At 48.7% G+C, this 13,892-nt stretch overlaps 1 protein-coding gene across 2 annotated transcripts in view; it reads right to left on the bottom strand.

Moving 5' to 3' along the window:
• Nucleotides 1–13,892, bottom strand: part of rnls (renalase, FAD-dependent amine oxidase) — a 155,163-nt gene that overhangs the window by 129,814 nt on the left and 11,457 nt on the right. For both annotated transcript variants that reach the window (XM_085994865.1, XM_085994864.1), the window contains exons 3-4: nt 11,931–12,073; nt 6,762–6,914 (exon numbers count right to left, since the gene is read on the bottom strand). In XM_085994865.1, coding sequence (XP_085850991.1) covers nt 6,762–6,914; nt 11,931–12,073 — 296 coding nt within the window. The remainder of the gene's footprint in view (nt 1–6,761; nt 6,915–11,930; nt 12,074–13,892) is intronic.

Genomic DNA, 13,892 nt, shown 5'->3' with positions numbered 1-13,892 from the left:
CCATAAGAACATAAGAAATAGGAGCAGGAGTAGGTCATTCGGCCCCTCGAACCTGCTCCGCCATTCAAAAAGATCAACTCCACTTTCCCACCCTATCCCCATATCCCCCGATTCCCTTAATATCCAAAAATTATTGATCTCTATCTTGAATATACTCAACGACTGAGCATTTTGCAAATGGTGAGAGATTGCGAAATGTTGGTATTCAGAGGGACCTGGGTGTCCTTGTACACAAATTGCAGAAAGTTAATATGTAGGTACAGCAAGCAATTAGGAAACCAAATGGTACGTTAGCCTTTATTACAAAAGGATTGGAGTATAAGGGCTGGATTTTGTCCCTGGGGTGGGCTGGGGTCGTGTAATCCGCTTTTCGTGTTAGCCACCCGATTCTAAATTGATGTGGGAGAATGATGCGATTTTAACTTAAGTGGGCAATTGAGTTCCAGCGTGTGGGAACCCATGGCCCAATTGTTTTTTTCAGTCTGAAACTCGCCTCCGATGATGTCATCATTGCTGCTGCATTTAAGGTCTGCAACAAGCCTTGCTTCTTCTGCAGACTGCCAACCTTTTGGCCTTTCATATTAGAGGGACCTGGAGGCAGAATGACCAGTGAGAGACCTAGGTCTGCTCCCAGGTTTGATGACGTTGCCCTGCAGGCTTTAGTGGAGGGAGCAAGAGCCAATGAAGAGGTGCTCTTCCCTTCTTCAGGGAGGAAGAAGCATCCCCAGCAGACCAGGTTCTGTGTGGATCCAGGTGGCCCAGGAGGTCAACTCTTTGTCGATAACCCACAGAACCTGGCTTCAGTGCAGGAAGAGGTTTCATGACCTTCTGTGCACTGGAAAAGTGAGTGTGACTTTCCCATCACCCTCAATCTGATCCCCATTGCCTCTCCTCACCAGCACTCAGCTTTAGCAATCTCTTCCTCCACATCCCACTTGACACTGACATCCATGCACGCTTACCCATTCGCTTTCTCTCTATGGTCACATTCACCTAACTATTTGACTATGCAGTCCTCACACTCCCTATCACTGTGATGCTATAAAAACTTACAACACACAGGGAGGGCCCTTGGTCTTGCCACCTCACTCCATCTTTGTCTCCTTCTAAGCATCTATGCTATGGATTCTCAACATTCACTCCTTCATTCTCACTCAAACTCCACTTGTCTCCCTCATTGCAGGAAAAGAGAGCTCACAATAAGAGGGAAAGAGCGAGGACAGGAGGAGGGCCAACCTCAGTAGCCCAGCTCACCCCCTGGGAGGATGCGGTCCTGGAGATCGTGGGAGTGGAGGACGATGCGCAAGTGGGGGACGGACAGATGGGTGCATCACAGCAAGCTGGTGACAGAATAGTTTTCCATCTCGCTCATTGACATTGCATGAGTTGCTGATAATGATTCTGAAGCTCTAACAGATGGACTTATGATCATCTGTAATATGCAATGTGCATGTACCCTTGGCATCACATCTCTGACTCTTTCCTTTACTCCCCCACAGGACCATCGCAAGCACCTGTCCCCACTAGCCAGGAGGAAGAGCCTGAGCATCCAGACTCCTCAGAGAAAGCTGCAACCTCTGAGGGCGCAGCGTCAGCAGAATTCAGTGCGTCCAGCACCATCGCAGACACTCACACCTCGGTGGTACCTTCGTGAGATAGTGCAGTGTTGTCACCTGGTGTATCACAGCTCACAAGTGAGCATCAACAGATTGTGCAAACAAGGACAGCAGTGGAGAGTCCTAGTCGGAGGGCACAGGACTCTCCCAGCTCGGCTCAGCTGCATGTCAGCCCTCTGCCTCTGGGTACATCCACAAGATCAGCGGTGCTGGAACTCCAGGAACAGATGCAGGAGATTCTGGCAGGTTTTGTCTCCAGGGTCGCTGCGAGTGTGGAGCAAATGGAGGAGTCGATTGTGAACATGAGCAGAGCCTTTGTGGAGTCATTGGCGCAGGAACGCATCACCATGGAAAGGATGGCAACCTCCATGGAGGTGATAAGTCGCTAGAGTGAAGAAAACATGGTGAGTGTTCTGAATAGAATGACATCTCTGGAGGAGTGATGGTCATCTATTGAACAGAAAAACCAGACCTTCATGGAAGTCCTTCTGAGTAGGACTGCCAGTGCAGATACGGGTCCCCATGGCCCCCCTGATGTGCAGCAAGGTGCTCTCACGCCACTTGCAAGCGCTGAGGGGGACCTGACCCATGAGGGGAAGTTGGTGGCAGACATCAAGGAAGTGGGGGCTCCTCTCCAGGCGCTCACACTTCCGTGCCACTGCAAAGCCCTCGGTCAGAGCCCCACCAGAGTCCACACCCAACTGAGATCGGCGTCTCAACCCCTGCACAGTCGCAGGAGCAGCAGACTGTTGACAAGCCCTCACAGGTTCGCAATCCCATAGGACACCCGCCAAAGGTGTCGAGACAGGAGCAGCAAGAAAGTGAGCAAGGGGCCTCCACATCTGCTGAAGCCACAGGGGAAGCACCATGTAGGAGCATGCGTAAGAGAAAGATACTGCACAAATAGTCACAAGGGTAGTCACTTGGGTGAAATTTGATGTTTAATGTTAAAAAGCCATCAGATGGTTACTGTAAATAAAAAATCTGATGGCTACTGCTGCAGTTGTGGCGTGTGTCATTTCGCTAATGGGACTTCCAGATTGAGGGCTTAGGATTACTTGCAATTGTCAGTATGGTGGTCAAATTGTTAGGAATCAGCTGGTTCTTGGCCACTGTCGAAGCTCTGGTAAGAAGCTGCGAGGCAAAAGTGCTCGATTGGTTAGGCTTAGCAAATCTGGCCAAGATGTGTGCATTCCTTGCATCCCGGGCAGCAATGTTCTCGCGTACTGCCGCCACTGGTTGATGGGCCTCTGCAAGATGTTCGTTTTTGCTCTCCTCCTCCTCCTCCTCTTCCACCTCCTCCTCCGCCTCCTCCTCATCTGAGGAGGATACGAGGAGCGACTTAATCCTCAGGAATCTGCAAGCCATGACGCTGTGCCATGTTGTGAAGTGCACAGCAAACCACGACGATTCTGGAGACCCTGGCGCTCCTGTTGTTGCTGCTGATGTTGTTGCTGCTGCTGTTGGTGCTGCTGTTGTTCCTGGTTCTGCTGGTGCCGCGGCTGGTCTTCATCCTCATCTGATGTCCAGAAGGGAAGGAAATAAATGGCTCCCATGCTTCTGGTATATGCCTCAGTTGAGGAAGCGCTCAGTCAAGGTGGCGAGAGGGGTTTCCCAGGAGGTCACACTGGAGATGGGTGTCAGGCTCCAAACTTCCACAGCTGTGGTTATGCCTTTTAAAAGTTCCCCTAGACCTGAGACAACAAAGTCCTGCCACCTGCAAATGATGGCTGATCAAATATCCTGTTTATTGGTGGAGCTGCAACTAATAGTCAGCAATCCAATTGTGCTCCTGCCAGGTTTCAGAGCAGGCGTGCTTCATGTCAGAAAAGGGTTATAATCACAAAGGCCTTTCAAAATGGGATAATAGAGGCAATTTAGTGCTTGTTAAGGGCCTTAAGGGCCTATCCCGCCTCTTGAAGGTGGGACGCAGATGGGAGCAGTAAACACGATTTCTTGAAAATTGCTTGGAGGCAGGATGGAGGCGTGGTTGGGCCCGCCTGCCACTTTTTGCAATTTTAACACCCCATACGCCTCCATTCCCGCCTCCATGGCCCTGGGAAATTCGAGCCCTAAGAGTAAAAGGGGTAAAAATTGGGTAGCGCACTAATTAGCGCCCTGAAAAAGTTAGCGCACCCCCCGCGGCCGATTTTCCCAGGTAGCGCCCCGAGAGGGAGGAGGGGTGCTACTGGAAGCGTCCCGCGTCCCTCTTGGGCCGCTGTGAGCCAATACCGAGATGCTACATGCCGCAGCGCGCGCGGTACTGCAGGCCTTCCTCCCCTTATTAAAGGGGAGGGGCCTGGCACAGTGCGTCCTGGCACCCAGCTGGGCCACCAGGGATCGGGAGTGCCGGCAAATGAGCCCTGCACTCAAGAGGAGTGCCGGGCTCACGGAGAGCAGCTGGAACCCTGCGGGGTGACTTCACGGGGACCGGGGACAGCAACGGGGGCAGGTGCTGGCAGGCGACCAGCAACAAAAATGGCCGCCCACCACCTCCCCTTTAACTAGCACCGTCCCGGCCGCAGGTAGGCCCCCCTGACCCCGGCGGACATAGCGTCCAGTGGTAAGTCGGGGGGCGCTACCCAATATTACAGCCGGGGTGCGAGTGGGGCGTTAGTGGTTAGTGCTGCCGCTAATCTCCCACTGAATTTCGCAGGAGGCGTTAGCGGCACAGCGTCTAGGTGCTAGTTGATTTGCGCCCCATTAGTGCCAGGCGCAAATCAACCGAATTTAGCTCCCAAGAAGTCTTACTGCAATTATATAGGGCCTTGGTGAGTCCACACCTGGAATACTGTGTACAGTTTTGGTCTCCTTACCTAAGGAAGGACATACTTGTCTTAGAGGGAGTGCAACAATGGTTCACTAGACTGATTCCAGGGCTGGGGGGGAATGCGAGATTGAGTAGACTAGGCCTATATTCTCTACAGTTTAGAAGAATGAGAGGTGATCTCATTGAAGCATATAAAATTCTAAAGGGGCTTGACAGGGTAGATGCAAGGAGGATGTTTCTCCTGGCTGGGGAATCTAGAATTAGGGGTCACAGTCTCAGAATAAGCGGTCACCCATTTAGGACTGAGATGAGGAGAAATTTCTTCACTGAAAGAGTTGTGAATCTTTGGAATTCTCTTCCCCAGAGGGTTACTCATGCTCTGTCATTGAGTGTATTCAAGACAGAAATCGATAGATTTTTGGATACTAAGGGAACCAAGGGATATGGGGAGAGTGCGGGAAGGTGAAGTTAAGGTAGAAGTGCAGGCATAATCTTACTGAATAGCGGAGCAAGCTCGAAGGGCAAAATGGCCGACTCCTGCTCCTGCTCCTATTTTTTTAGTTCTTATGTTCATCCACAGCCCTCTGGGGTCATTATTTAAAATTACCCCCAATTACTTTTCACCTCAGAGCTGGCCATATCAGCAGCTTATGTCAGATGTCAGTGCACCAAACATTTAAATTCTAGCTATCTGCAGTTTAATGAAGATTTCTCTATCCCAGTGCCCTGTACGGTGGTTCCCTGCTAAAATTCTTCACCAGTAATAGGACTGCGTTATATTAAAATCCAGCTCCAAGTTTATCTGTTCGTTATTTAAGAGAACCCAGAAGAAATTATTTGTCCTGTTTGGAGATAAAGAGGGAGAAATTCGGTATCGCCCCGTTTGGGGTGCTATTATCGGCCGGGCACAAAGTTTAGCGCCCGGTGCTAATTATCGCCTCTGATTGCAAACTTGATTTGAGCGCTAAATCAGGCACTACACACCAGTCTTAAGGCGCTAACGTTGAGGAGCAAGGCGCTACCTCAGAGCGCTGGCAAAGCTCAGGTGATGTCAGTTAGCAATGGAACACAGACACATTGGTGCCGGCCAGTTCTTAAAGGGGAGGGTCCATATTGCTGGCCTGCCACACACTGTTCATTGTAGCCTTGAATCTCAGCCTGGAGAGGCTTCAAAAGCAATTGTGTTGGAAGCACTAATGGATAGGCCCAGGGAAAGAGCTCGGCGCATAGGAACCTCAAAAGTGGTTAAAACTAAAAATTTTGCCGACAAAAAAAGGCAGGAAGTGGCCGCCTTTAAATAGCACTCCCCCAGCCCCTTCCCGATTGCAAAACGTTCCCCTCTACCTTTCGTTGCTAGCGGCAGGCGGAAAGGCAGGGGGCGCGACTCAATATCCGGTCCAGGGCGCTACCGGGGCATTGCACACTCAACTGACGCCACGATCTGCGGGTGCAGGAGATCATGGCGGTAGTGTTTAACGCTGCCGCAAAATGTCTGGTGAATTTCGCGAGCGGCGCAAACATTGCCGTGCCTGGGCGCTAGTTGCTTTGCGCCCCGTTTGCGCCCTCTTAGGGCGCTAACGGGAGGCGCTAATCAACCGAATTTTTCCCCCGAAGTGCTAAACTTGTATCTGAAGAAAACATGGCACTTGCTAAGTTTGGTTAAAATCACCTGAATCATTTGTGCCATTTCTACAGACAGGTGGCTCGAAAGACGCTTTTATTTTCCTCCAATAAAGAATCTGAGAAAGGAAAAATGAATGAACTTTGAAGGAAGAACAATAATAACCTTTGGTTAAGTTGTTTAGTGACAGATTAGTATTCGTGGACAGAGAGATAGATAGATGTCACTACTACATAAACCTTTCTAACAAACAGCAAATACAAATTTTGAGGGAATTATATGTCATTAAAATTGACTGTGCGATTAGATTAGGAATCGTTGCAATTAAATCTTTGTTTTATTTTGACTGCTGCAGGTGTCTGAATTCTCTGGTATATCTCAATGGTCCAAAACTTTGGTTTCATCAGCACAGTTAAATGAGGCTCTATCTCCTTCTCTCTTTTGCTTCTGCCTGTGTGTCTGTCTGTCTCTCTCACACACACACTGTCCTTACAGGCACCTGTAACAATCTATTTGGAGTGTGTGTTATAATTAGGTATATTATTAGCTGACTCAGGTCATTTGCACTTTCACATAACCTTAATGGATAAAGTTAATGGAGCATAAAGGGAGAACCAGTGAGAATGAGGAAAACCAAGGCATCAAGTATTCATGTACGTCACAAGGACGAAAATTACGTTCAAGTCTAGGGTGTCGACAGAAATGGCGACGATGATGGAGATTCTTAGCTTTTCTTAAAAGATAACGTACTTACAAGTCTCAATGTGTCCTTGTAGCTGAAGAGTTTGTGGAACAGGCATTGTTAGGACAACCGCATCAAACATTTCTGAAGGACCCGATTTGCTGCAGACTTCCAACTTTCCTCCTTTGAGGTTGATGTGGGTAACATGGCGATCATATAACACATCTGTTCCAGCGTGGTTTGTGATATAATTAGATACAAACAGTGAAAAATGAGAGAAATATAAGGTGCAGAAAAAATAAAGAAGTGTAAGAATATGAAACTACACATCAAACATTTCATTTATGCTTTCAAAAAATTCTAGCATTTTTAAATATAGCTTTTCTAAATAAAAATTGAAGCATAATTCAAAACAGAGACTTTCTCCACCCCACCCCCCCCAACCCCCTCCAACCACCCAACATACTCCCTAATTTTCTCCCACGCTCCTCTCCTGAAGGCAGTGACTCAGGACTGGGGATACTGTTCTACGAGTGCCTTTTGCCTTCTGGTACTTTGCCCAAGTGGGCATTCTTCATGAGCGAGCGAGTTAAAGTTAGCATGCTATTCATTCCTGAAGGCATCACCGCTGACCCTGGCCCTGTCTGCATCTGATATCCTCCATGGGCACTTCAGCAGTGGGCACTCAATAGTGACCAAGAATGTGAACCTTTCTTTTCTTCCTCTCCCTAACAAAGGGATACCGAGCCCAACTGTTGTACCCACAACACCAAGACGAGCTAGCCTAGCTGGGCCTGGAACCTTCTTGGTCTGTGCAGTTTACTACACCCTGTTATTGTTTTCCATCGAAACAGTTGTACTAGGTAGATTTTTTGGACTCCTATCCAACCTCCTAACTGGAGAATACAAAGATGAGATAAATAATCTGGTTATAATATTTAGGGCCTCATAAAGAATTCTAAACTCTCCTCAGGCCTGGTAGGTAATGGACCCAGCTGCTGTAGTACTAAACCATACAGCCCAGAAGGTGCTAGGTTTGACTCCCAGTTAGTTGGGACAGAGGTGATGTGCGACAGTTGGCTTCAGAATCCCTGGGCTATGAAAGGGGGGCGGGGGGGAAAGAAAATCAGCCTTGCTCCTCAGTGCTACCCAGTGTCCTCTGCTGGGATATGCATATTTCTACACGTTGGTTGAGATCGAGATTGGTTGTGATGCCTTTCATGGTCAAACAGTCTGCCATCACATAATGCCTAGGCTCACGAATGGAGAGTTGGCACTTAGGTAGGGAAGCATGGGGGGTGGGGGGAGAAGTGGGGGGGAGAAGTGGGGGTGCTGGGGAGGAGTGGGGGCAGGAGGGAGTGGGGGCGTGGGGGAGTGGGGGGGAGAGTGGGGGCGGCAGAGGGGAGTGGGGGTGGCAGGGTGGAGTGGGGGTTGGGGTTTGGGGGGAGTGAGGGCGGGGGGGAGTGGGGGCGGCGGGGGGAGTCGGGGCATGGGGGAGTGGGGGTGGGGGCAGCGGGGGGGAGTGGGGGCGGCGGGGGGTTGGGGCGGCAAGGGGGAGTGGGGGCGGTGGGGGGGAGTGGGGGCGGCAGGGGGAGTGGGGGTTGGGGGGAGTGGGGTGGCGGGGGAGTGGGGGCGGTGGGGGGGAGTGGGGGTTGGGGGGAGTGGGGTTGGCGGGGGGGAGTAGGGGTTGGGGGAGTAGGGGTGGCGGGGGGAGTGGGGGTTGGGGGGAGTGGGGGCGGTGGGGGGGAGTGGGGGGGAGGAGTAGGGGTGGCGGGGGAGTAGGGGCGGTGGGAAGTGGGGTGGCGGGGGGAGTGCGGGTTGGGGGAGTGGGGGTTGGGGGAGTGGGGGTGCCGGGGAGTAGTGGGGGCAGGGAGGAGTGGGGGTGGCGGGGGAGTAGGGGCAGTGGGAAGTGGGGTGGCGGGGGGAGTGCGGGTTGGGGGAGTGGGGATGCCGGGGGTAGTGGGGGCGGGGAGGAGTGGGGGTGGCGGGGAGTAGTGGGGGCGGGGAGGAGTGGGGGTGGCGGGGGGAGTGGGGGTTGGGGGAGTGGGGGTGACGGGGGGAGTGGGGTTTGGGGGAGTGGGGGTGCCGAGGGGAGTGGGGGTTGGGGGAGTGGGGGTTGGCAGGGAGGAGTGGGGGTGGCAGGGGGTGGTGGGGAGGAGTGGGGGTGGCGGGGGGAGTGGGGGTGGCGGGGGGAGTGAGGGTGCGGGGGTGAAGTGAGGGGGAGTGCCTGGAATTGTGAAATAAAATTCTGGGAACACTCAGCAGGTCAGGCAGCATCTGTGGAGAAATAAACAGAGTTAACGTTTCAGGTTGATGATCCTTCATCTCATTTTTGCCACAGATGCTGCCTGACCTGCTGAGTATTTCCAGCATTTTCTATTTTTATTATTCTGAAATACTTTTTTTTCATTCCTGGGATGTGGGCGTCGCTGGCAAGGCCAGCATTTATTCCCCATCCCTAATTGCCCTCGAGAAGGTGGTGGTGAACTGCCTTCTCGAGCTCCCACAGTGCTGTTAGGGAGGGAGTTCCAGGATTTTGACCCAGCGACGATGAAGGAACGACGATATATTTCCAAGTCAGGATGGTGTGTGACTTGGAGGGGAACTTGGCGGTGGTGGTGTTCCCATGTGCCTGCTGCCCTTGTCCTTCTAGGTGGTAGAGGTCACGGGTAGAAAATACAATGAACTCCCTTAATACATGACCATGTTTCACAGTCCCAGGCAGCCTTTTGAAAATAGTCTCATATGCAAAAGAAAAAAAGACACTATTTTTACTATGCTTATATTACACAATGATTTAGTTAGAGAAACCTCTAAGAGTCCCTGTGCTTAGGAATAGTACTGTAGGATTGGCAGCTCAGATTGGCTGGAAACACACTCTCTGCTACATGAGTCGACAACAGCGCAGTGGTTTTACTGTAAATATAATGGGTCTGCAAAGAGGTCCATGGCATATTTAACTTGCCTTGCACCTGTATAATAAAATAAATCACAGGATGTACTAAACACTGAGCAGTCATAGCATTTATAAATATTTAGCTGGAAGCTCATTAATAACTAGCTCAGAAAAGGAATAAATTAGGGTGCATCGTGAAGAGCAACTCTTATTTTTGTCTGTGCTTTGTACATGAATATGTACGCGCCAAGATTAAATATTCAAAAAATGGGAACTCAATATAGATGAAAGGAGTGAGTGCTAAAGTATTGACTGAGATGTGTAAAAATCTTCAAATAAATCACAGTGTAATAGTTGGCAATGTTTTGATGCCAATAGCAACTGGTGAGAAGGAGTTCAAAGTAAAACAGTCAGTGGTAAGTATTGGTAATCAGTATTAGACGAGAGAGTGCTGCCAGTTAAAAGAATGCTGCATGGGTTAGACTTTCAAACTGGTTTGAACCTGTGTCCCACCCTCACAATTTAATATGAAGTACTTTTCCAGATTGACCTTTTTTGCATACCATTTACTATTTTATATTCCTCTATAATATCACCTCTCAGATGCCTCCTTCCAAGGTTGTAAAACCAAACTTTCACTGGTCTTTTCTCAAATTCCAGCCATTTAACACTATGGCCTCGATTTAACCGCCCCACAACGTTTGGGAGGAGGTCGGGGGTGGGGGCGTTAAACCCTAAATAAAACATGCCTGCCGCCATTTTTATGGCAGCGGGTTGCGTGGCGTGAGAGTGTCCCGTCTTGGAGAGCCGGGACACTTCATTAACATATTTAAACCAGGTTCCCACGGTGCAATTGAGAACCTGCTTTAAATTTAATTGCTGGCGGCCGGGTTTCCTAGGGGTTGGGAAATGCGGCAGCAAAAGGGAGGCGGGAGCTGCCGGCTCCAGAAGGTAAGTGCTTTTTACAGCATTCCTTGTGGGCCAGTGCTCCCCACAACCCCGCAAGGAAGCCTTTGGCTGATCGTAGCCTCTCTCTAGCTCCACCGCGAAAATGATAATGAGGTCCTGCCGTTAATATTGGCAGGACCTCCGCGTCCCCGGCCTCACCACTTTCTTTGGCCGCTACCGGCCTCCCCTGCTCCCTCCCCGCCTCACCATAAATATCGGGGCCGATGGATCAGCCTTGTGGCAGTGACTCCAGTTCTTGAATATCTCCTCTGTGTTCAGGAGATCAGAACTGCACACAGTATCTGTCTGACCAGCGCATTATAGAATTTAAGCCCAAGTTGCTCTGACTTGTGATCTACTCTTTTAACTATATAGTTCAGCATTCCACTTGCTGTGTTGGTTGCTCTCTGTAGTGGTCGGGCATGTTGAACATCAAGCCTACAAACACTCCTAGATCTCTTAGCTTCATCCTTAGCTATGACAGCACCATTCATGGAGTACACGTGTCCCCCATTTTTTCCTTTCGGCTTGCAATACTTTACATTTATCTGTATTAACGTTACCTTTCCGTCCTGTAATTTGACAACACATTCAAGGTTTAGTCAGCTAAACATGTTTTCCTGTTAGAATTTACTTCCTCCACATTTCTTCACTCAAAACATTAACATAAGACGATTTGTCATGTGCAATTCAGTTGACCCTATAAACTGGCCTTTATATGCTACTTACCGCCTGACTGCGTAAACTTTGATGTGCTTTGTTGCTGCAACATCTCTTATCCTTTGCTTGTGCTCAGATCTAGCGCTATAATCTGGAGCCAATATTGGAATCCATCTACTTCTTTTCATGGGACTTTCACCATTTGTACTGCTCCGTGATCCAGGAGCAACACAAAGTAACCATCCAATGTTCAAACCCCTCTTTCCAGGGCAACAGTTTTTCCACGACCTTGCTGCTCTATCTTTACAGCAAATTCCAAAGTAAAATAAAGACACTTTTGAAAACAAAAAAAGTGCCGTTCACACATGCACATATATTGCTTTTAAATTCTTAATGAAGCGAGCTCAGGTTGCGGGGGAGGATTGCCATTTTAATGATTTAATCGCTGAATTCTTAGTTTGGAAATTGTTTTCTGCTACTATCTGAAAAGAATTCCAACCTCTTCATTAATAGTTGTGAGACGTTGATGTAAAAGGGTTATCTGAAATCCTCTTGGACTCAATGGGGACACAAAGTGGGGTGTGAGTAACCAAGAGCAACGGATTGCTCTGATCCGATTTAAATGAGTTCAAAATAGGATATGTTTACACATAGCCACCAAGTGACTTTGGCAAATTGAAGAAAAAGTGAATTGTCAAAATGGATATGATCATAAAACGGATTTCACCATCCAATACCTGAGTCTGCGAGATAATGTTTGACAATAGAGGAGATCCCTTGTGGAGCAACATAATTACAGATTCCTTCGTTTGGTGCCATTCCCTCCACATGACTGAGCAGTGGTTTTAAAATACCACGAGATAGCAATTCTTCATAAAAACTAGAAAAAAACACAGTATCAACCAGTTAGAAACCGGACACATATGTTTGTATAGTTTCCATTTTAATAAAATTGACTTATTTGACCTGCATTTATACTGAAATGCAACCAGAGCTCACCCTGAGCTAATCTGCAAATCCCACATCTTATCCATCACCAATATGCTTATTCCACCAGTGCAGTATGACTTGCTTCCACCCCTACCTCACCCCCATCTCTCCTGTCCCTCATCCAACCCTCATCCATGTTTCTGTCACCTCTACTTCTTATTTCTCTACTGTCCTTCTTGTTGGCCTTCAATCCTCCATAAACTCCAACTCATCCAACTCAGCTTTCCACATCCTGTCCCGCCTGCCCGCATCCCCCCCCACCACAGTCCCCCACCCCATCCTTGCTGATCTACATTAGTTCCCTGTGCCCCAACTCACTGAATTTAAAATCTTCACCCTCATCTTCCACCCCCTCTGTAGCCTCGCCCCACCCTATACCGCCACCCTCCTCCCATCTTCTCAATTCTCCAATTCTAACCTTCTGCATATTGCCCCTTCCTTTGCACTAAAATTGGTGGAAGGACCTTGATCCACCTCACCCCTATTCTCTGGAACTCCCATCCCTAAACCCCTCTGCCTCGGTATTTCTTTATTCACCTTTCCAAACCTTCTTAAAACTCAGAAAGTACAAACTTCCAGCCAAAACTGCAGTGTCTGGATTTCTGACCAAGCTTTTGATCACCTCTCCTGACTCTCAAACTATGGCTCAGCATCTGTTCCTTTTTCACCTCTCTGCAGATGGTCATCCCTCAGCCTTCTCTTTTCAAGAGAAAAGGGACCCAGCCTGTCCATCCTTTCCTGATATGTATAACCTCGCATTTCTGGTATCATCCTTGTAAATCTTCTCTGCACCCTCTCCTGTGCCTCTATATCCTCTTTAAATAATATGGTGACCAGAACTGTACGCAGTACTCTGTGTGGTCTAACCAAGTTTCGATACAAGTTTAGCATAACTTCCCTACTTTTCAATTCTATAACTCATGAAATAAACCCTAGTGCTTGGTTTGCTTTTTTTTATTGCCTTGTTAACCTGTGTCGGTACTTTTAGTGCTTTGTGTATTTGTACTCCGAGATCCCTTTGCTCCTCTACCCCACCCAGACTTGCACCCTCCAAGTAATAAGTGACCTCCCTATTTTTCCTACCAAAATGCAATACCTCACAATTATCTATGTTGAAATTCATTTGCCAATTATATGCCCATTCTGCAAGTTTATTAATGTCTTCCTGTAATTTGTTGCATTTCTCCTCAGTATTGACTAACCCCCTCCCCCCCACCACAATTTGGTGTCATGCACAAATTTAGAAATTGTGTTTTTGATTCCAAAGTCTAAACCGTTAATATAAATTGTGAAACATAGAAACATAAAACATAGAAGATAGGAGCAGGAGTAGGCCATTCAGCCCCTCGAGCCTGCTCCGCCATTCAATGAGATCATGGCTGATCATCCAAACTCAGTACCCTGTCCCTGCCTTCTCCCCATATCCCTTGATCCCTTTAGCCTTAAGAAATATATCTAACTCCTTCTTGAATATATTTAATGAATTGGCCTCAACTGCCTTCTGTGGTAGAGAATTCCACAGGTTCACCACTCTCTGGGTGAAGAAATTCCTCCTCATCTCTGTCCTAAATGGCTTACCCCTTATCCTTAGACTGTGACCCCTGGTTCTGGACTCCCCGACCATCGGGAACATCCTTCCTGCATCTAGCCTGTCTAGTCCTGTTAGAATTGTATAAGTTTCAATGAGATTCCCTCTCATTCTTCTAAAC

The sequence above is a fragment of the Somniosus microcephalus genome, chromosome 8, assembly GCF_052327205.1.
Source record: "Somniosus microcephalus isolate GS21.2 chromosome 8, FLI_Smic_1.0, whole genome shotgun sequence".
NCBI lineage: Eukaryota > Metazoa > Chordata > Chondrichthyes > Squaliformes > Somniosidae > Somniosus > Somniosus microcephalus.
Note: the sequence above shows the minus strand (reverse complement) of the source record. Positions and strands in the feature narration are given on the sequence as shown.